Source organism: Hoplias malabaricus, chromosome 2 (genome assembly GCF_029633855.1).
Source record: "Hoplias malabaricus isolate fHopMal1 chromosome 2, fHopMal1.hap1, whole genome shotgun sequence".
In the NCBI taxonomy this organism is placed as follows: Eukaryota; Metazoa; Chordata; class Actinopteri; order Characiformes; family Erythrinidae; genus Hoplias; species Hoplias malabaricus.
The window spans coordinates 63,115,012-63,139,266 of NC_089801.1; the positions used below are offsets into that span (position 1 = coordinate 63,115,012).

At 40.2% G+C, this 24,255-nt stretch overlaps 1 protein-coding gene and 1 long non-coding RNA gene across 2 annotated transcripts; one reads left to right on the forward strand and one right to left on the reverse strand.

Annotated features, from left to right (window-relative positions):
• Nucleotides 1-394: 394 nt before the first annotated feature.
• Nucleotides 395-4,174, forward strand: LOC136677810 (B-cell receptor CD22-like). The gene is made up of 5 exons (XM_066655463.1): nt 395-437; nt 1,499-1,849; nt 2,458-2,691; nt 3,082-3,324; nt 3,918-4,174. Exons 1-5 carry the CDS (start codon nt 395-397, stop codon nt 4,172-4,174), a joined length of 1,128 nt encoding a protein of 375 aa, XP_066511560.1.
• A 14,231-nt stretch (nt 4,175-18,405) lies between these two features.
• LOC136686737 (uncharacterized) lies at nt 18,406-19,943 on the reverse strand. Its single transcript, XR_010800368.1, has 3 exons — nt 19,734-19,943; nt 19,525-19,581; nt 18,406-18,694 (listed from the first exon to the last, which is right to left on the reverse strand). It is a non-coding gene; the product is annotated as an uncharacterized lncRNA (long non-coding RNA).
• Nucleotides 19,944-24,255: the final 4,312 nt, after the last annotated feature.

Here is a 24,255-nt window from a genome sequence, read left to right on the forward strand (position 1 = left end):
TAGGTTGACTATTGGTCCCTTGTGATCATTTCTACTCTAAAGCATCTACTGAGACGCACTGTTAGTGAAGTGCATGTATATAACAGAGGAAATGTAGCAGTGATATGAGAACTATAACCCCCTCTATTTAGACTAGTTTATGTCTGTTCATGTGGAATATGTCTGCTACTGCAACGCTGCAGTTTCCTTCAGGATCCACAAAGTGTTCTCTCTATAACTGTAGAAACACTGCTATGTAACACACATCTAATGTTCAGTGCAGTAACAGTGTTTAACTCAGAGCTCTGTGTCTGCACTATGAACATGGTTCTGCAGATTTACAGATGTTGCTGAGCCTTGAAAAAGTAATGTGTCATTTCTGATCATCCAGGTTTCACTGATGGTTTCACTCAGAATGTCTCTCACTGTTTCTCTGCTGTTTCTGCTCTTCATCTCTGGTGAGTCAGAGCTGTCTCTCCTCATCAGATATAATCTCCACTCTGTACAGTTAGGAGTTTGTTATTATTTATCATCCTTTGGGGCTGTGTTAATGCCCTGTCTTTAGTCTTGACTCTAGATCTGGTACAGTTCTGTTTTATTAAACCCTACTCTTATCTCGTGTTTGGAAATCCTCGACTCTAAAGAGGTCAGTGATCATTTGATCGGTCTGTTACCAGAAATAAAATAAAATAAATAACTGTGAGTTAGTTCTTCACACAGCTATACAAATTAAAATGTCCAGACTGAAGTGTGCTGAACTGGAAGTGTGAAATACTGTAACAGCGCCCCCTGTTGTTTCACAAAGTGTCTCTGCTGCCGTTTCCATTTCCCAAAGCCTTGGTCAAATTTAAGAGCATTAAATATATTTTTAGACAAACTCCAGCCTGGAGACTTCAATTTCCTCTAAGATAGTGATTTCTGTTCTCTGTCTTGTACAGTGTGCAGTGAATTGTGGGTAAGTGCAGGACACAGAGGATACACTGGGAGTGTCCTCCAGATCTCTCTGAACAAAGGCTGTATTTCTCCACTGTGTTTGGATTTAATTCTCTCAACTTTTAAAAGATTATTCTCCAGTTGTTTACATTATTCACAGTTTTCAGCACCATCTCTACATTAATGTATTTATCAGGTATTTATCCACATTATCTTCTGTAACACTGTTCCTCTCTGGAGTCAGGATCAGACTGAACTCAGAAACTGTTGTTGTGTAACAGCTATCGTCCTAAACTCAGTCCTAATGGAAGTTCTCATGGTAACGTTACAGATAAAGATTAGATTTTAGAGTGAGGTTATTTCTGGAATATGACCCTGGTCAGTTTTACTGTGTGTTCAGTGTTAACAGTTCTCTACAGTGTGTTAATTTCTGCAGCCCTCCCCCTCCCCCACATTACTGACAAATCTGTGGAGATTCTCACTTCATGATTTTAACTGAGTTCAGCTGAAGAGTCTTAGTTAAAGCAGCAATCTGCCCGACTGAGACCCTCACTGTAATTATTCTTCTGTATTGTGTGTGTTGCAGGAGGTGTTGCTCAGTACGAGTGGAGTGTGTATTACAGCCCTCAATCTATCTGTGCTCTAAAGGGGTCTACAATGACGATGGGCTGCACTTACACATATCCATGGGGTCACTCAGTCCAAAGAGCTTTCTGGACCAAACAGTGGCCTGTAAATGGTGAAGAGCCTCCTGATCTGTTAAATGACCCAGAGTACAGAGACAGGGTTCAGTTCACTGGAGATAAACAACACAACTGCACCCTCAGACTGAGAGATGTGACAGAAAAGGACCAGAGTAAATACTACTTCAGATTTATAACAGATCAGACTGGAGGAAAGTATCAAGGTGCAGGTGGAGTTGATCTTTCTGTCACAGGTAAGATCCATCAGCAGAAATAAGACACTGTACTTCATTCACTGGTGAACAGGATTCCTCCAGCAGTTCTGTAAGAGAACTACATCAGTCCTTCACACCACACCTGAGAAAAACACTGCTTAGTCCTGGAGGAGCATTTATTCAGTTAATGTGAGGACAGCACTGTGTATATATTCCTCTTGTTTACAGAGTAAGATCATATTCAGTTATGGCTGCTGTACACTGGGTGAAAGCTGTAGTGTTTAGCACTCTTCCTCACTCAGGGGCTGGAAATGACTCGAGTGAATGTTCTCCTAAGTTCTATCAGCCTTTATCAAAGTGCTCTTCCTCACTTTCAGAGGAAACTTCCAGACTTTAATATGATCTTCCTTTAACTATCTATTTAAACGCCTTTCTGAGGAGCTAGAGCTCAGCAATGTTCTCATTCTTTAATGTTTCATGTTTATTTCTATGTTGTAGATTCTTTTTGACTAATATTTAAATGTCTTTTCTTTGATTGCACTGTTTTTTAGCTGCTTTTTATTGTCCCTCTTGTCTCTGTAAAACTCTCTGACTTTGACCATTTTGTATGAAACATTCTTTACAAATAAACTTGCCTTGTTTTACAGATCTGCAGGTGGAGGTTCCTGAGACAGTGACAGAGGGAGATAAAGTCACTCTCACATGTAAAACCTCCTGCAGTCTGACTGACAGTCCAACATTCACCTGGTACAAAAATGGACATGGTTTATCCTCCAGAACTGACCAGCTCCACCTGCAGTCGGTCAGCAGGGAGGATAAGGGCAGATATCACTGTGCTGTACAGGGTCTGAACTCTCCTGAGGTCACTCTGAATGTCAGATGTAAGTACAGATTCAGTCTCAGAAAATAAAGAAAATTGAGGGTTGTTCCCATAGTTTCTCTTTAAACAATAATAAATCCATAAGTGAATGTAAATATTCATTTGTTCATTTATGAAAGGAATAAAGTGTTGATTAAGGACTCCGTGGCTGTGATCATTAGTAACAGGGACTGAATCTGGTCTTAGATCAGTTCTCTAACTCAGAGATGATTCTGAGGTGTTTACACACTGACTGGATTGGAGTAATCAGAGTAATGTCATGAGTTTCTAAAGGTTCATTAAAGTTATGTTTTAAATCTATGCAGTAATTTTTATGAATGTACAGTTAATATTGACACTTTTATTCAGCTAAACCCAGGACAATAAAGTACAAGCATGTTTTAACTTCCAGATCTGCAGGTGGAGGTCCCTGAGAGAGTGATAGAGGGAGATAACATCACTCTCACATGTAAACCAAGTTTCAATCTGACTGGCAGTGCAACATTCACCTGGTACAAAAACGGACAATATACATTTTACAGCACTGACCCGCGCCTCCTGCAGTCAGTCAGCAGCTGGAATAAAAACAGATATCACTGTGCTGTATGGAGTCTGATGTACGTAAAGTCTCCTGAGGTCACTCTGAATGTCAGATGTAAGTACAGGGTCCTGAAGTTTCATAATTCGACCAAAGATGAAGATTCAATTATTGCAATGATGTCTAAAATAATAATTGAGCAAAAACTGTAATTATACACCATTTGTTTCTTGTAAACATTGTCGCTAACCAGAGAAGTCATATAATAAAGTAAAAAAATAAGGACAGCTATCACTGATGTAGGTAGAGATTGAGTCTATAAAGAAACTGAGGGTTGGTGCTGAACTGTAGCAGTAATTTCTCTTTAAACAATAATAAATCTATGAGTGAAAGACACAGTTACAGAAATTCTCCAGAGTTCACTGAAATATCTGCAGGAAGGAGCTTTAAATCTGAAAATGATGAACACAGTCTAAACCTGTCTGAAAAACAACCAGAAGAAGAACATCTCACAAAACTTTATTTTATACTGGTCCCAATTAACTTTAGATGAGTTTATATTATAGCTCTGTTTTTCTTTTTGTTTTTTGAAATGAATAATTCCAAACTGACAACAGTTAATGTGATAGTTATTAAAGTTCTATTAGACACTTGTCATTAGTCCTGACATTTTCATCCCTGTAAAACACAATGTGTCTCTCTACCTCCAGACGGTCCAAAGAGTGTCTCAGTGTCCATCCGTCCCTCTGGTGAAACAGTGGAGGACAGTTCAGTGACTCTGACCTGCAGCAGTGATGCTAATCCACCTGTGCAGAACTACACCTGGTTTAAAGAAGGTGAAACCTCACCTGTAGGATCTGGACACAGTTACAGTGCTCTACAGAGTGGATCCTACTACTGTGTGGCTCAGAATGAGTACGGAGCTCAGACAGCAGCTGCAGTGTCTTGTCGGTGTAAAAGGTATTAAATAGTTAAAAAATCATTAAAGGACATTCCTTAAAGCTAATCTCTTTAAACTGCAGTGTTTATCTGCCCACAGGGTCTGGTTTGGTAGTTCTCTGTGCAGTGATTGCAGTGGTAGCTGGAGGTTTATCTCTCATCGTTGCTGTTGTATGTTTACGGTAAGTGTTTACATCTTTTCTGATCCATTCTCTGAAAATAATGCTTTGAAACGGAATATTAATGGATTATTTTACCCATGATTCACTTGAACTTTTCCATTGTGTGAGTTTTCTGTTTGTATTAGTCAGAATATTTATGTTGGGTTTGTTATTATTACATTTACTACTCTTCAGGAGAAAGAGAAGAGGAAATCCCACTGATGAAGTAAACCTACAGCAGTTGAATCCATCACAAACTAAACATTATAAACCAGATTCATTCTAACTTAAGTCAGTGAGGACTTGACCTGCTTCTGTTCTCTGACCCTCCTCTCTCCAGAAGTCTGACCCTAACACCAAGGACGACACATACACAGCTCTCCACCCCATGTCCAGGTCCTCTGATGATGTGTACCACACACTCGCAGTAAGAGTCTCTTCAGAAACACACTTCACTCAGACATTCAGATTCATGAAGAACTCCTACACACCTCAAACGTCTCCATGTCTCCTCCTCTGCTTCATTCTGTCTCTCCCTCAAACAGACTGTCCATTCCAGTCCTTCTGATGATCCGTACACAGCTCTGGATCCTCAGTCCTGCTCTCCTGAGCACGACACTCTAGCAGTGAGTCAATCCTCTTCTACTGAGGACTGTTTAGTAGCTCTTCAAGACACAGGAGAGTCTCCACTCTGGAGTCTCCTTCACCACCATCTAAACAGCTTCTCCTTCCTCTTCTGTGGCTTGTTCTCTGTTCATAAATGATTCCCTCAGTATTCTGTTTTAGTATAAACATATTTGAGTTATTGATTTAAATGTTAGTGCTACTACCATTTGGTGAGTTTATGCATCAGATTCCATGTGTGTGTGTTTCTTTCAGATTGTTAAACAATAGTTGTGACCAACAATCACCAAAGAACCCATAAAGCACTGGTAGGAGGAGCCAGCAATGACCAGCATCACAGAAAACAGTGATGAAAACATCAGTTTCAGATTATCACAGACTCACCAAGAACAAACTGAAGGAAGAAGGAATTATTTTATGATCATATTGCTATTAAAATGAGTTGTATGAGTTAATAATCAGGGGTTTTGCATTTGCTGAACTGTACAATATTAAAAGGTACTGTTTCAATAAAGATACTGCTGGTGTTCAGATTTCTCTTTTTTCTGAGCTCATTAAATGATCTCCAATCTTCTCAATGCTGGCTACGTTGAAAATTAAACACACACTCACTGCTCCTGTATTCTCTGACCAGAGAAGGTGATCTCAGTGCAAAGAAACATCAGTGTTAAACTACCTTCACATATGAACTATAGAAAATGTCTGGAGACTCAGATTCAGACATTTCTAGAGTTGACCTTTCACTCATGTAGTGCACAGCTGGAGAGTTTCTGTATCAGACACTTTCTCAAATCTTTCCATGTGGTGTAGACATGGGGCAGCACCTGCAGGAGAAACAACATAATTTCACTGTGATAGTCCGGAACATTAGCGGCTCTATTCACACACTGGCTTACTCAGATATTGCTCAGACATAGAGTTAGGGGGCTGGCAGGATAAAGTCTGTGTAATGTATCGTACAAATGTTAAGGATGTTTGTGTTCACACCCACATTTCCTCAGGGTAAAGTCCCAAAATATTTGTTACTGTGCATGTGTAAGAGGAGCTTATGAGTGTTTTCTTCATGTCTGACAGTGTGAGATGATTCCACTCAAAGTTTCCTGTCACAGTAACACGTTATCTTTAAAACCAGTTGTAGTCATATGAAACTAAACCTGTTGAGGATTCAATTTTAATCTGAACAGAAGAGAAAGGTGGATGAGGAGACAGATGAGATTAGAGCTCCAGATCTCAGTCAATTGTGGACCTAATGGTGCAGTGGGTGTAGACCTTTCTAAATGGACACAAGCTGAGTTCACCATTGACACCACTAAGTGTTCAGAGGTGGAGGAAATGCTAGACAAACATAAAAATAGAGCTGGTTATCAGGTGACATCACTCAAATCCTCTACAGACAAAAAAGCAATAAAGAACAAAATCACTGATTAAATGGAAGATGTTTATCATCTCACTACAACGTTAGTATTCTACAATATACTACAGTTCATTCAATATTGAATGTTTTTATAATCTTCCATTTCTAATGAGAGAGTCTAGTCTATGTCTAGATTAAACTTGAATAAGGAGGGACCAGTAAAGTGAAGACAGGAAGAGCATTGTCAGAGTGTGTGAAATTCTCAGCAACGCCTTACACACATATAGTTTTACTCTTTAGATCTCTACATTTGTTCTTTGTGTTGAAGAGATGAACGACGCTTAATGAAGGTAGGAAAAGACTCAGTGCTTTTGGAATCAGTAAAGAGTCATTAGTTCATTGTTAATGGAAAGAGAAGTGAAGTGACTCTAATATTTGTGTTGTCTTTAGGTTCAGAAATGTAGGTTGACTATTGGTCCCTTGTGATCATTTCTACTCTAAAGCATCTACTGAGACGCACTGTTAGTGAAGTGCATGTATATAACAGAGGAAATGTAGCAGTGATATGAGAACTATAACCCCCTCTATTTAGACTAGTTTATGTCTGTTCATGTGGAATATGTCTGCTACTGCAACGCTGCAGTTTCCTTCAGGATCCACAAAGTGTTCTCTCTATAACTGTAGAAACACTGCTATGTAACACACATCTAATGTTCAGTGCAGTAACAGTGTTTAACTCAGAGCTCTGTGTCTGCACTATGAACATGGTTCTGCAGATTTAGAGATGTTGCTGAGCCTGATCTGATCATCCAGGTTTCACTGATGGTTTCAGTCAGAATGTCTCTCCCTGTTTCTCTGCTGTTTCTGCTCATCTCTGGTGAGTCACTCTTCATCATATTCACTCTGTGGAGATTCATTTGATCGCTCTGTTACCAGATAAATATAATGTAAATATAAATATATATTATTTAAAAAATGTGAGTTAGTTCATCACACTGCGATAAAAATAAACTACTAATATGTGCAGAACTGGAAGTGTGAAATACTGTAACAGCGCCCCCTGTTGTTTCACAAAGTGTCTCTGCTGCAGTTTCCATTTCCCAAGGCCTGGTAAATTCTGAGCTGTTCTTATTTAAAAGCATAAACAATATATTTTAAGACCAACTCAGTAATGAAGACTTTAGTTTCCACCAAGTTTAGTGTGTTTCCTCAGTGTTGTACAGTGTGCAGTGAATTGTGGGTAACTGCAGGACACAGATGATACACTGGGAGCATCCTCCAGATCTCTCTGAACAAAGGCTGTATTTCTCCACTGTGTTCAGACTCTGTTCTCACAACTTTCCAGTATTTATTCTCCATATATTTACTTTATGATTTCACCTGAGCTCAAATATTCATCAAAATGAAGAGTCTCAGTTAAAGCACAGTGTTTATGGAGCACTTTCTCAGCCTGAGACCCTCAGTGTAATAATGTACACATTTCTGTATTGTGTGTGTTGCAGGAGTTGTTCCTCAGGACGTGTGGAGTGTGAATTACAGACCTATGTCTATCTGTGCTGTAAATGGGTCTACAGTGATGATGGGCTGCACTTACACATATCCCAGGGGTCACTCAGTCCAAAGAGCTTTCTGGACCAAATACCTGTCTGTAAATGGTGAAGAGCCTCCTGATCTGTTAAATGACCCAGAGTACAGAGACAGGGTCCAGTTCACTGGAGATAAACAACACAACTGCACCCTCAGACTGAGAAATGTGACAGAAAAGGACCAGAGTAAATACTACTTCAGATTTATAACAGATCAGACTGGAGGAAAGTATCAAGGTGCAGATGGAGTTGATCTCTCTGTCACAGGTAAGATCCATCAGCAGAAATAAGACACTGTACTTCATTCACTGGTGAACAGGATTCCTCCAGCAGTTCTGTAAGAGACCTACACAAGTCCTTCACACTACATGTGGAATTAGGGACTTACTGCTAAAAGCTGTGGTACCAACATTTACAATCCACTACACAGTAAGAGTGTTTATATCAGATGAGGTTTTGTAGCTGAGATTCAGGGAGATTTACCTGATACTTGCCCTGCATTACACATCTGAATGTTACTGAATGGTGGTGGTGTGTGATGGTAAAATCCTCAGCGTTAAAACCTCCTACAGTGCGAGTGTAAGAACCGTATTGTCTCTTACGGAGTTATTAACTGTGACTGGAAGAATTAGGGGAGAGAACACTGAGGTTAAACACAGAGCCGTATTAAATACTGGAGGCTCCAGTGCTGAGGGTGAGGGTGAGTGAGACATGTTCGTTTATCTACGCTGCTTGTGGTCTGAAACTTCCTGACCGACAGACCACAAGCAGTGTGGGTAGGTAAACATGTCTCAGCCACCCACTCCCTCAGTGCAGGAGGTATGTGTCTCTCACACACGTGCACAGACAGACAGACAGACACAGACACACACAGAGAGAGAGAGGATATTTTTCACTAGACACTATTCACCTATTTCCCTTAGTTACTGTGGTGGAGACCACTGTAATATTAGAAGGCTACCACTGATACGTGGTTTGTCCTGGGTTCAATCCGGTGTGTCGGCCAGAACACCACTTGAGGCCAGAGTTAATTCAAGAATTTATTAGTCCATGAACATGAGGAATGAGGGCTCTGGGTGTATGTGTGTGTGTGGTCTGTAGAAAACAAATACATAAAATATTGTAAATATTAATACACAAAAATAGCAATATGAATAAGAAAGAAACACATGTGTAGACACGTGTCGAACTGTGATAAATGGGTGGGGTTCTAAACTCAGGATTCAGTACAGCAACATCAGAGCATTAATCATTATAAATAGAACTGAGACACCACCTAGCGGTCGGTTCCTGTAACTAACCCAATGATATTCAGAGAAGACGATGGTAGCATTCCTACGGTTTCTCCACCCACCAATTCAATGTCCATAACATAAATTAAGAATATTACACATATATATGAACATATAACGTAAAGAATGAATAAATCTACACTTAAAGTAGGACACTATCGGTAAGAGATAAATTCACAGTACACACCGAGAGAAGGGAAACGGAACATACAAAAGGAGCACATGGACAGAACACACTCGCCTAATTAAGCAATAATGCTCATAAACACGAACTCGCGGAGATTCCTTAGCATCCAGGTACTAATATGAATGAATAACATTTGACTCACGTTTCATCAATGACACACATCACCTAGTTTGAATAACACAAAGCAGACTGAGAGGGAACTATGGTGGCGGCACTTAACTACTGCTCCCTTAGTAGACGATGCTGGAAACCAACGTGAGTCATGTGACAGAGCTTCAACCAATGAGAAATAACTATGGCTAAATGCACATTTATAAAGAAAAGAAAATATTAACATACACATTTAAGTTCTTATTTACTGAACGACTATAAGTCTGTTATACACACTGGGCCTTTGAACAGTTACATTAGAGTAATATCTCTGTGTCCTCGTCTTATTTCAGGTTCAATTGAGAACTCCGTCCTTACATTTTATATATCTTTATTTCTAATTTCTTATAGATTCTGATACTGATTATTTTCCCCCAAAGAAGTGCTCAGTCATCAGAACATTTCACTGCTGGTTGTACCATGTGTGACTCTGTATGTGACAAATCAACATTGATGTGATGATAATTACAGCAGTAGGATAAATATCACTTGTGTAAGGCCCTGCTCTCTTTACCCTTCCACTCTGATAACGTTTGACTATGACTTGATAAGAACACAGTGTGTAGTTTACTGTTGTAATAAATAGAGACACGTCATCAGTGATGTGTTCATTAAGTCGGTGTGTGGACAGCACTGTAGTTAATGTGAGGAGATCACAGTGTAAGTGTGTTTTCTCTTGTTTACAGATCTGCAGGTGGAGGTTCCTGAGACAGTGAAAGAGGAAGATAACGTCACTCTCACATGTAAAACCTCCTGCAGTCTGACTGACAGTCCACAAATCTCCTGGTACAAAAATGGACAATATTCATACCACAGCAGTGCCCAGCTCCTCCTGCAGTCAGTCAGCAGGGGGAATAAAGACAGATATCACTGTTCTGTATGGGGTCCGATGTCCCTAAAGTCTCCTGAGGTCACTCTGAATGTCAGATGTAAGTACAGGGTCCTGAAGGTTGATAATACGACCAAAGATGAAGGTTCATTTATTTGTGATTAAATTTAAATGAATGATTTGCACAGAAACGTTTACACCATTTCTTCTTGTCAAAATGGAGCTGACCAGCAAAGTCATATAATAAAGTGTTAAACATAAAGTTTTATCTACCTCCAGACGGTCCAAAGAGTGTCTCAGTGTCCCTACGTCCCTCTGGTGATACAGTGGAGGACAGTTCAGTGACTCTGACCTGCAGCAGTGATGCTAATCCACCTCCAGAGTGTAACTGGTTTAAAGGAACATCATTTTTATCAAAAGGAGAGAACTACACAATGAACAGGATCCGCTCTGTGGACAGTGGAGAATACAAGTGCAAGTGCAGTAATGAACACAGAGAGAAATACTCTGAAGCTCTGACTCTGAATGTTGTGTGTAAGTGAATAATGATTTGTTTAATCAGACTCTGTGTCCTGTGATGATCAGATCACTCACTGCTGTTATTCTCTGATGTGTAGATCCTCCAAAGAGTGTCTCAGTGTCCATCCGTCGCTCTGGTGAAACAGTGGAGGACAGTTCAGTGACTCTGACCTGCAGCAGTGATGCTAATCCACCAGTGCAGAACTACACCTGGTTTAAAGAAGGTGAAACCTCACCTGTAGGATCTGGACACAGTTACAGTGCTCTACAGAATGGATCCTACTACTGTGTGGCTCAGAATGAGTACGGAGCTGCAGTGTCTGTCCATGTTAAAGGTATTAATAAAAAGATTAAGTGAATTAAAGAACACTAATGAAAGTCTTATCTTTAATATTTAAAACTCTTCTGCACACAGGAGGTGGAAATGCAGTTCTCTATGCAGTTGTAGGAGCGTTAGCTGGAGGTTTATTTGTCGTCATTGTTGTTTTATTTATAATGTAAGTGTGTGCATCTTTTAAATACGTGCTCTGAAACTTAATATAATTTCAGATTTCTTCAAACATACGTTGTTCTTCCACTATTAGTCTTTTTTTAGTACCAGTGATGCTGTTCCTTGATTTCCTTTATCTTTATTTAAACATCCTTTATCATTGTTGTGTTTATTATTAATACTCTTACCACTTTTTAGAAGAAAGAGCAGTGGAAATCCTGTCGATGAAGTAAATCTAGAGCAGGTAAGTCAGTTACAACACTAATAACATCAGATACATGTTTTAATTCCTTTTGCTCTATATTTATTAAAATATTCATTTAATTTTAAATGAGTAACTACATGTAAACTACATTTACTTATTTATTTAATGTGTACAATATACACTTCTACAAATTAATCTAAAAAAATAAATAATAATAATAATAATAATAATAATAATACTCCAGTCTACAGCGTGAAAAAGGGCTGTATTTTCTTTAAAGAAATAAAGCACAGTATAAAAAAAAGCTCAAGTTTTACTGTAATCCTCATCTAATCACATGTGAAATGTATCAGTATTCCAAATATTATGATCTAGTTTTTTTTCTTAAATCATCATCATAAACTTCTGTTGCATCACGACAAAATTGTTTATTCAGTTGGTTACTAAAATCTCTACGCAGCCCAATGAGAACGATGTTAATTATGGTAGTGTTGTCCACCGGGGAGACATAAACCCCAGCAATGCTGGAAGCTCTTCACCAAAAGTCTCTGTGGCAGATGAGGTGGTCCAGTACACTGCTGTCCTTCACCACAATTATAAAGTGGAAAAGAAGCCTGAGGAGGACCCTCAGAATGCTAGTTTCTGATTTGCTCACACTGGTGCTGCTAACAGGTGAGAGGAACTGTCCTTAGCAACACTGCATTATCTCTTGTAACCGTTACAATTGGATTCATAATTAAATAATTGTTTCTGCTATCTCACTCTGTTCTGCTGACGCAGGTCTCCTACCTCCACACTGGAGGATCTGACAGTGATCTACTGCAGTGCGAAATAAACCTCTGCACCAGGAAAATCATTCTGACCCATGGAGAGAGCATTCATCTGAATCCTGAATTTTCAGCAGCAACTGGGTCCACACAGGGAACGAATCCAACAAAAGAATACCTCAAAGTATTTGAACAAATTCTTCAAAGAGTTATTTCATCTAGCATGTCTCCTACAATTTTCTGTATATTTTTCTTTAGAATGGTAAATTATTTCTTAATTAGGGGTTGTATAATCCTAAGAAAAAACTTTCGTACCTGATAACTGATCAACGGCTGGTAAACTTCATTTGGCCAAGCAAGTAGACCACCCTAGATTAAGTTCACAGATCAGAGATTATAATATAATAAACGCTCAGCATTCATCCAACCTGCCTGTCGACAACCACAGCCAGCCCAGGACAAGATATTCCAGTGTCTGCAAGTCCTGAGGAACCAACTCTTCACCACCAGGACCCCGCTACGCCTGAAGCGCCCAGCAGATAGACCCTGAAAAACAATCCTTCAGGTCGCCCTTATCAGTGAGAGGACTGATTGCCCGGGACCTCTACCATAGACCCAGATCATTTGCTTAGAGCTGACAGCCGTGAGAAGTCACCATTGTGTACAGTAAGACTCTGTCTTCAAACGAGCTTTTAAGGTGAATGCCTTCAATCCTTTTGATTAAATTTTCCATCCCCTTTTGTCACTAATTATAATTTATCTCTTAACACAATCCACACACATTAAACTTTCATCACACATTATTGAAGGTCATATAAGGGTTTTGGTTTGCCAATTAGACCAATCAATGAAATTTTAATCATTAATTTCCATTTATGAACATTATTTTTACCCAAATAAATAACTTTTCTATATTATACGAGTGAGTGCTGTGTTCATGTGTTGAATTTGCTCATGAGAGCCAAGTGTAAATCCACGTTCTTTATCTCGGGAAACTGCATATTTATACCTAAATAAAATTATATGCATGGAGACAAGTTAAACTGTACCCACGTACAAACAAAGACCTTTTTCTTCCTGAAACTCGCACTTCCACCTTAAAAGACGCTGAGTTTCTTAATATAAAGAAAACAGATGGAACAGTTTCCCCACAATCACAGACAATATCACTGTCATGACTTTTACTGATATTTATCATTAACATTACCTCACTCCCTCTTTTAGTTTTTAGTTTTACATATGTGTGAATGATAATTGATGAAAATAAACCAGATCAGAGCACAGACCTGAGATTCAGAACTTAATGTGGAATGGGCTGTTTGCAGAAGACTTGAGTAGGTGAGAAAACCAATGCTGAAACAGCAGTAAGTCCAGTTTTATGAGAGGCCGTCTAGGGCAAAATACACTGAAAAACCTGCACACAACACACTGAAAAATCTATACTGACTCATGCATGCTCAATATCAAGAGGGAAATAATGTTTAAAATAACTTTACAAACACCTGGGCCTCTGAGATTTTTAAGAAATTAACATATATTTGCCCCTCTCAGTTTTTACAGTAGACCCAGTAAACCCTCAGCAGTGCTCACTGTGAACAGTAACAGTGAGTTTACTGGGTCTCCTGTATTCATGGATTCAGTCTCTAATTCACTTTAGATCAGTGTTTCAGCACCTGCTCCATCACAGACCTAAATCTGAGGGGAGGAAAGGTTTGTTAATTTCTTTTAAAACTCAGAGCTCAGATTTAACAAACATTATATCCCTCTGTGCCACTGAGCCTTCTCAGTTCTTCAGAAACTACCTTCATGTTACACAGAGATGACTTCCAGGCGCACTGTAAATCACACTCACCACTTCATAATCTCCACAAAACCAACAAAGTAACAATGACAGAAAAAAGGTCTCTCTCAATGTGTCAATGTTTTCTCTGACATTGAGAGTTTTAACTAAAGTTAGCTGCTCTGGGAGACTAAGTGAACTGACAGCTGGCAGTTTGTTGTGCAGTTAATTTCCAAATGACGTTATTCATAGCTACAGACTTCAGCCTGCTGTATGCTGTGTGCCAAAGCCTAGCATTGCCTTTAATCTTATTGTGATGGACTCATTTCATTTGCAAACTTGACTTTAAATGTTTCTTTGAAAAATAGCTCATGTCCACCTTCTTCTTTTTTGCTGCCATCTTCACTTGCTTTTGACACCCATGTGTCACCCAGGATGCACCTTACTCTTTCAGTAACACTCACTTATGACTGGAAAGACTTCCTTCCAGTTTTGGTGCTGCTAACAACCAAACATAGCTACAGAGTCTCACATGACATCAGGGAAAGGCACAGCCAATCACTCTGATCATATGTGATACGGGGAGGAAGGACTCCAGTAGAGAAAATGATTTAACCCTTTCTGCACCTCTAAGTTAATGAGACGGTGACAGATCTTTTTTTTATTTTATTTTTTTATGTTGGAGATCAAATTATTGGTGGGGACCATTAAATAAGTAAAGTTATGTAATAACATAATATTGGGACTAGGACCGCTAAGCTTCTCCTAGCGACTGCACCTCACACTGCCTCTTATGGTACTGTTCGTACTAATTCTTCCAGCAGCTGCGGGCTTTCAACCTGACCTCTCCTCTTCGCGATCATGCTGCTCCGAGCCCCTAAGTTCCAGCTTAAGCTCTCTTCACAGGCGTGGCCTTAGACCAGCCCCCCTACCCAGCACTCAGGCCGCCACCTCAAATTCAAGTCACCCTCTTACATACAGCCTTGTTGCTCTCAGCTTCTAACTTTCTACCTTGCCTCCTGGCTTGAGCTCCTTAGCAACTTTTGAATTTTTCTCTTTCAGAGTTTTCTCCCATGTGACAAACTGCCTTCTCTCTATCTCGCGTTTCCTGTGGTGCTGACCTTTTTGGGCTTCTTAATTGGCCTCATCTGTCATCTCTCTAGATCACCATTCCGTTCTCAATTCCCTCTATGCCTTTGGAAAGGCACCACCAGGGCACCCCCGCCAACGAAGCACATCTTGCTTTATTAATGCTGCCCCTCTGTAGTACTTGACTTCAAGGCTGCTACTAATCCACTTTCCACCTATTGTTGCCCGCCTCAGACCCCTCACTATTACCCAATCACCATCAATTACACTGAGACTTAGCAACACACTGTCCAGTGCATCCAGCCTGATGCACTATCATGGTGGCCCCAGATAAATGTCACTATTATTGTTACACCGTAGCTTAATGACATTTACCTGGTGATAATTTAAAATTCTATTATTAGTTGATCAATTTGATTTTATGCCGACGCGATGATCTTGTCCGTCTTAAGACCAACTCTGACTCTATCGCATTTCACAATCATCACCCCTTTACCGCTGCGGCATCTGAATACTCAAATTACCAGTCACGCTAGAATTTCCGTTATCATAATCAATAAAGGACATTAAACTTCCTCATGCTATTTCTCTACCGTCTCACACTCAGTCATGCACCAGTTTATTAAAGATAGTTCATTCAAAGACTCACTAATCCCTTTCATTCACCTACACACAATCAGGACACCAATCAAACCCTTGACCAGAGTTCCTGAACATGTCCATTCTGTAGCACTTAATGACCAGCATTCTTGTAAATTTTTGGGGGTCCGGCTTCATATGCATTCATAAGCCGCCCTGCTCTCATCCCCAAAGACGTCTGAGTTCACCTCCCAGTTTCAGCCTCTACGGGTGTGGTCTGTACTAGAAAATTGCTGGATATTTCTTGGGACACATCACTTCCATCCATGCCAAGTCTATGCCTTTTTTGCTGTTTGAAAGAAAGTGTTTCATTGTTTTACACTGTTTTAGACTGAAAACTTTATTTAAAATTTTAACTTCACATTATGATTTTGGTGAATTTTGTAATCTACATTGTTTTTTTCTTCAGTGTCAGGAAAAAAGAAAAGTGCTTGTTGATTGATTTTAAGGTCATGCTAAAATTTAAACCCATTTTAGCAGAAAGAAAAACCCAGACTCTGGTGTAGATTGTGATGTCTGTGAGACCTTTAAACATTTGGTTCAACTAAGAATCAAAGTTGATTTTATGTTTTATAAGACAAAGAAGAAGCTTGACAGTTTTTTGAATGTGTGGGACCATGATGGGGCTCTGTACACCATTCTCTGATCTGTTAAAAAAACAACTGCACTTGATTCTCTCCTCCATCCTCGTTCAAACTAAATTGAGAAATAAATTCAGCCACCATCTTCCCCTCTCTATTAACATTGTAGAATGTGACCTAGAGGGGGCGCCAGAACATAGTCTAAGGATCTTCAACCATAAGTGAAGCCACTGTTGGAGGAGGCATGTGTCTAGATACAAACTAAAAGTCCCATATAAATAAAACTCATAAAAGTCATTGTGTGTGTTACACTTCAGACATTTTAGTGACAGACTGGAAAGCCATTTTATTTACCTACAATCTCACGCCAGAGAAAGTGATCTCTATACAAAGAACAATCAGTGTGTGAGTGTTTTCTTCATATCTGACGATGTGGTATGATTCCACTCATAGTTTCCAGGTGTATCTCGGATTTATCTGATTTCTGTCACAGCTGTTACACCACTGCTTTAACACCAGTTATCGTCATATGAAATGAAACATGTTGAGGACTCTGTTTAAAGTGAAATCTGAGCAGAAGAGAAAGATGGATGAAGAGTCAGATGAGTTACTAGAGCTCCAGATCTCAGTCAGTGATGGACCTTATGGAGCAGTGGGAGTAGAACTAAATTAGTCTAGATGGCCGTTTTAGACAAGAATAGATTACATCACCACACTGACCACAAGTTCTCATGGTAACGTTACAGATAAAGATTAGATTTTAGAGTGAGGTTATTTCTGGAATATGACCCTGGTCAGTTTTACTGTGTGTTCAGTGTTAACAGTTCTCTACAGTGTGTTCGTTTCTGCAGCCCTCCCCCTCCCCCACATTACTGACAAATCTGTGGAGCTTCTCACTTCATGATTTTAACTGAGTTCAGCTGAAGAGTCTTAGTTAAAGCAGCAATCTGCACGACTGAGACCCTCACTGTAATTATTCTTCTGTATTGTGTGTGTTGCAGGAGGTGTTGCTCAGTACTGGTGGAGTGTGTATTACAGCCCTCAATCTATCTGTGCTCTAAAGGGGTCTACAGTGACGATGGGCTGCACTTACACATATCCATGGGGTCACTCAGTCCAAAGAGCTTTCTGGACCAAACAGTGGTCTGTAAATGGTGTAGAGCCTCCTGATCTGTTAAATGACCCAGAGTACAGAGACAGGGTTCAGTTCACTGGAGATAAACAACACAACTGCGCCCTCAGACTGAGAGATGTGACAGAAAAGGACCAGAGTAAATACTACTTCAGATTTATAACAGATCAGACTAGAGGAAAGTATCAAGGTGCAGATGGAGTTGATCTCTCTGTCACAGGAAAGATCCATCAGCAGAAATAAGACACTGTACTTCATTCACTGGTGAACAGGATTCTTCTGTTCTATCAGCCTTTATCAAGGTGCTCTTCCTCACTTTCAGAGGAAACTTCCAGACTCTAATATGATCTTCCTTTAACTATCTATTTAAACGCCTTTCTGAGGAGCTAGATCTCAGCAATGTTCTCATTCTTTAATTTTTCATGTTTATTTCTATGTTGTAGAATAATTTTGACTAATATTTAAAAGTCTTTTCTTTGATTACACTGTTTTTTAGCTGCTTTTAACTGTTCCTCTTGTCTCTGTAAAACTCTCTAACTTTGAGCATTTTGTATGAAAGGTCCTCTACAAATAAACTTGCCTTGTTTTACAGATCTGCAGGTGGAGGTTCCTGAGACAGTGACAGAGGGAGATAGAGTCACTCTCACATGTAAAACCTCCTGCAGTCTGACTGACAGTCCAACATTCACCTGGTACAAAAATAGACATGGTTTATGTAACCAATTATCAGTAATATAATAGTAAGTTACAGTATGATAATGAGTTGGACCGGTAACAATCTATGACCCGAACCAGAAGACACCAAATTCTCTAGGAGCCGGTGTGTTGAGCAGCAATAAAGAATCAGACAAGGGAATGAATATTGATTAACCTCTCTTGTATTTTTCAATTAACCAAAAATATTGTTTCACAAAATAATCAATAACCAAAAGTGTGCACACACAAAATAAAATAAAGTGTCTGTTTGGGATCCCTCAGGCCTGAGAATTTGTTCCAGGTGCACCTGATATTAAATGTTCGTCTGAGTGTCTTGAGGATGTACAAGAGGGTACGTAGGTATCTCCTTGTCCGTGTCTTTTCTTCAATGTTCCTGGCTCGCCATCTAATGCATTCGGAATCACGTCCTGATTCTTGAATTTTCCCGTCCTCTCAGAAAACCGGACCTATAAACAAGGTCATATCTATTATTTCTATTCTCAGATTCATCACTAAAAGTTTAAATGTCTAATTTCTACATACTACACCCAACTTCATACATATATCTTAAATCTTATTAGATCTCACATCTTCAGTTTCAGTTGTACAACATTCAAAAATATGGGTTTCCACTCATATGAAAGGTTTCAATGTTACTCACAGTGAGATACTTAACATTCTGAGTTGCTTCCAGAGGTATCAAAGACGTGTGCTTAATTAATTACTCCTCATACACCAGGGGTGGGCAATCTTATCCGCAAAGGGCCGGTGTAGCTGCTGGTTTTTGTTCCAACCAACCAGGAGGTCACATGATCATTTGTTTTACTCAAGCCAACTAATTAAAGGAGTGAAATCAGGTGTGCTTGAGCCTGAATGGACTTAAATCCAGCAGCCACACCGGCCCTTTGCGGATAAGATTGCCCACCCCTGTCATACACTATAGGCCTCCTAGTGTGAAGAAGACTGCGCCAAAAATTACCCTCTTAATTCCTTAAATTCACCATTGGAATTAATGTATTTCTGCAGTTACAAGTACAATAGAATGTAGTTTTACACTCATCATATGAATTATCAAATCATTATTATTCCCTTTCTTTCCTTAAATGGGCAACAGAAAATAAAACCGTTCCTCTTATACACTGATATAAAATAATAAATACAATATACATGTTCCAAACTTTGCACAATTACTCACTTCTATGCATTCGCAGACTTCAGAAATACCCCAGCTTTTGATAGCACACTAGACGTAAGATAAATTTAGCCCCAGGGCATCAAAGAGAGACATGTTTCTCACCGTTGCTCCGTATTTCAAAACTGCGCCCGCCGTCCTCGGCTTGAAGCGGCCCCGAAACTGGAAGGAAAGTGATTAGCCGATGATACACCAAACTAGCATTAGCATTGGGTGACAACGATAAATATTAACAAGCACTCTTTTATCTGATACAACGCGTTGTCGTTATTCAATTACTCGGCTTCTGACTCCTAATAGGAAAGTTCACCTACTCTTTTCCGTGCCGTGGTGTAACGCCGACTTTTCTCGGGGTTTTTTTTTCTCTTCTTTCTTCTGTTTAGCATGAAGCTGCCCTCATTCTCGTGACCGAGGTCCAGAGCAAAACCCGGGAGAAACTACGCACTTCCCTACACCTCCAACCGATAGGCTGAACGTCACCTGAACAGCTCCTGATTGTCTGCTGAACCCCAGGCACCACCCACGCGGAGCCAAGCGAACTGAGCAAATGCAAATTAGTTACAATAAAAAAATCTGAAACCCTGCCGATGTAGCAATTAAAGTAAAATACATATTTATATATTCCCAATATTTGTCTTAACTGAGTATGGTTTCGTTTATTTATTCATTTTTTTTGTTTTTATTTTATTTATTTTTATTTTTTTCTTTCACCTGGCTACATCTATCCTCCAGAACTGACCAGCTCCACCTGCAGTCGGTCAGCAGGGAGGATAAGGGCAGATATCACTGTGCTGTACAGGGTCTGAACTCTCCTGAGGTCACTCTGAATGTCAGATGTAAGTACAGACTCAGTCTCAGAAAATAAATAAAGTTGAGGGTTGTTCCCATAACTTCTCTTTAAACAATAATAAATCCATAAGTGAATGTAAATATTCATTTGTTCGTTTATGAAAGGAATAAAGTGTTGATTAAGGATTCCATGGCTGTGATCATTAGTAACAGGGACTGAATCTGGTCCTAGATCAGTTCTCTAACTCAGAGATGATTATGAGGTGTTTACACACTGACTGGATTGGAGTAATCAGAGTAATGTCATGAGTTTCTAAAGGTTCATTAAAGTTATGTTTTAAATCTATGCAGTAATTTTAATGAATGTACAGTTAATATTGACACTTTTAATAATAATAATAATAATAAATGGAATTTTTAAAGCGCTTTTCAGTAACCCAAAGACGCTGTTACAATCAGATGATGAACACATAAAGACAATCACATCCATAACACTACATAACATACAATGATACAAAACAGGAACAAAAAAAAAAAAAAAAAAAAAAAAAAAAAAACAAGGGCTAATCAGAAACAGAGGGATTAAATGCAGCCGCAAACAGGTGTGTTTTAAGTTTGGATTTAAATAGTGATAGAGATGTTGACTGTTGAATTTCTGGAGGAAGGGAGTTCCAGAGGCGGGGGGCATGTCTGGAGAAGGCTCGATCTCCAAGACTACGCAGCTTAGAAGGGGGAATGGTGAGTAAACCGGCTGAGGAAGATCTGAGAATGCGATTAGGTGTGTATGGTTGAAGAAGGTCCGATAAGTAAGAGGGAGCTTGGTTATTGAGAGCTTTGTATGTTAGAAGGAGGATTTTGAACTGAATACGATATTTAACAGGAAGCCAGTGGAGGTTGTGGAGAACTGGGGTGATGTGGTGGTGGGACCGGGTGTGGGTGAGGAGACGGGCAGCAGAGTTCTGGACCATTTGGAGTTTATGTAGTAGTGAGGAGCTAATGCCAGAAAGAAGAGAGTTACAATAGTCAAGACGGCTGGAGATGAATGCATGGATGAGGCGTTCAGAGGCAGACTGGGAAAGAGAAGGACGGATTTTAGCAATGTTGCGAAGGTGGAAGAATGAGGTTTTTATGACGGAACTAACATGGGAATGAAACGTGAGCGTAGAGTCGAGGGTGACACCAAGATTTCGGACCACAGTGGAGGGGGACAGGGTGACATCATCAATTGAGACTGAGAGGGAGCCAGTTTTATTGAGAGTAGATTTGGAGCCAATGAGGATTAGGTCAGTTTTATTACTATTAAGCATTAGTGAATTTTGTGTCATCCAGTGCCTGATTTTTGAGAGACAAAGTTCCAATTTGGAGAGTGGTGGGTTGTTGAAAGAATTGGTCCGGAGGTAAATCTGTGTGTCATCAGCATAACAGTGAAAATCAAGATTGAAATGACGGATAATATGGCCGAGGGGAAGTACATAGACAATAAACAGTAATGGGCCAAGGACAGAGCCTTGTGGGACCCCTTGTGAGATGGATGAGATGGTTGAACTATGTCCAGAAAGTGTGACAAATTGTTTTCGATCTGTTAGGTAAGATCTAAACCAGTCAAGGGCAGAACCAGTGACACCCAGCTCACGCAGTCTTGAGAGGAGGATGGCATGATTTACTGTGTCAAAGGCAGAACTTAAGTCAAGGAGGACCAGAATACTTAGAGCTCCCGTATCTGCAGCCACCAGCAGATCATTGATAACTTTGACCAAGGCAGTTTCGGTACTATGGTGAGGGCGAAAACCAGACTGAAATGAGTCGAGGAGGTTATTGGATTCTAGATATGTTGTCAGCTGGGTGGCTACGACACGCTCAAGGATTTTAGAAAAAAATGGAAGATTTGAAATCGGACGGAAATTATTTAGATTTGCTGGGTCAAGACCAGGTTTTTTAAGGATAGGTGTAACTGCAGCTAATTTGTAAACTGAGGGGACATAGCCAGAAAACAGTGAATGGTTAATAATAGAGGTTAGATGAGGGACCAAAGCAGTCATGCAGGCTTTCGTTAGTGAGGTAGGGAGGGTATCAAGAGAGCAGGTGGTACTTTTAGAATGGGTAATGATATCACTGATAAGAGAAGGAGTAACCGGGCTGAAATCAGAAAAACAGGGCGTGGATATAGAACAGACTGAGGGCTGTGGAGACAGTGAGGAAGGAAAGGTGGATTTAGATGAGATAATCGTAAGAGAGTTATTAATATTGGAAATTTTATCTTCAAAGAAGTGTAAGAAGGAGTTGCAGAGTTCAGAGGAGGGTGTCATGTTGCTGCCAGGGGCTTTGAAAAGTTTAGAGATTGTTGTAAAGAGATTATGGGGGTTAGCATTAGGCCTATTAATAAGACCTGAGAGATACCTAGACTTGGTGGTGTGTAAGGAATCTCTGTATTTGCGCATGTGTTGCAGATAAGCATCAGCATGCACCGTTAATTTGGTTTTTTTGTACAGCCTTTCAAGCTGACGTCCGGCTTGTTTCATAGCGCGCAGCTCAGTGGTGAACCAGGGAGCAGAAGTGGTGAAAGAGACCAATTTGGTTTTCGCAGGAGCAGAAGCGTTGAGGGACGCGGAAAGAGCAGAGTTAAGCATTATGGCATGTACCTCAGGAGAGGATGGAGCAGTGAGAACAGGAAAGCTCATATTGATGGACTGAGCGAAGGAACAGGGATCAACAGATTTAATATTACGGAAAGAGATAAGTCTTTTAACAGATTGATGAGCTACATTCATAGGGACAGAGAATAGAAGGAGCTTATGGTCAGAGAGTGGAAACAGGAGAGGATGAAGGTTGTGAACCAGGACAGAAGAAGAACAGACTAGGTCAAGTGTGTGACCTTTGTCATGAGTAGGAAAATCTACATGTTGAGTGAAGGAAAAGCAGTCAAGGAGAGCTAAAAAATCAGTCACTAACTTGTTGTCAGGAGTGTTAACGTGTATATTGAAGTCACCAAGTAGCAACAGTCGAGAAGAAGAAGAGTTAGCGAGAGTGAGTAGCTCAGATAGTTCAGAGAAAAAGGATGAATTAGATTTGGGAGGGCGATAGATGAGGAGTACGGTAATAGAGCCAGGTGTTTTGACTGCAAGATACTCAAAAGATGATGGTGATGAGAAAACAAGTTCAGTAATTCTGAGATTGTTTTTAAAGATCACTGCCAGACCGCCCCCACGGCCTGAGGAACGTGGTTTTTGCACATAATTAAAGTTGGGTGGGGTTGCTTGGTTGAGAGAATAGTAATCACCTGGTTGTTGCCATGTTTCTGTTAGGAAAAGGAGATCAAGTGAATTGTCCAATATTAATTCTTGCAACAGATAAGATTTGTTAGTGAGTGAGCGGACATTAAGGAGGGCAAACGAGGAACTAGGGGGAACAGGGGTAAGAGGGCGTAAATTAGACAGATTAGAAAAACGTTTTGTAGAATGAGAAGGTGAGCGAGACAGTGTCCAGAAAGAGCAAATGTTACTACCATTGGTATAGTGTACAGATTTATTGCGATTTATTGCCTTGAGCCACGGTGAAGATAGCGTCGCCGTTTGAGTATACCAGCTCTGCAGGCAGCAACAGCAGAATGTTTGGAAAGGCAGTGAGAATACCTATATTTACGTAGTTCATCAGCCGTATAACTAACAAACAGTGATTTGAACAGGGGGTCTGGGTTCATGTGGGGGCAATCAAGGATGGGAAAAAGTGGAATAGCCAGTAATAGAGTCATAGCAGATAGCAGGTGCATTGTCAATGGGTTGGAGCAAAGTAATTGCATAGCCGCAGTGCTAGCAGACACTGTAGGCAGGAACCACAGATTTGGGGCAGGGCAGTAACGAAGCTAAGCGGGACAGTAGCCGGGATCCGAAAAGTTGGAGCAGGACAACAGCGAAGCCAGCCGGAACAGCAGCCGGGATCCGCGAAGTTGGAGCAGGACAGCGGCGAAGCTAACTGGAACAGCAGCCGAAAACCGCAGATTAGGGCAGGACAGCAGCAAAGCTAACCGGCCGGGAATCCACAGAGCTAGGG

What these genes read in the sequence shown, in the direction of transcription:
- LOC136677810 (XM_066655463.1), top strand. Translation starts at nt 395, where the DNA reads ATGTCTCTCACTGTTTCTCTGCTGTTTCTGCTCTTCATCTCTG. An exon ending in GGTCACTCTGAATGTCAGAT is followed by an intron (nt 2,692 to 3,081) that starts GTAAGTACAGAT and finishes TTTAACTTCCAG; the next exon opens with ATCTGCAGGTGGAGGTCCCT. An exon ending in GGTCACTCTGAATGTCAGAT is followed by an intron (nt 3,325 to 3,917) that starts GTAAGTACAGGG and finishes CTCTACCTCCAG; the next exon opens with ACGGTCCAAAGAGTGTCTCA.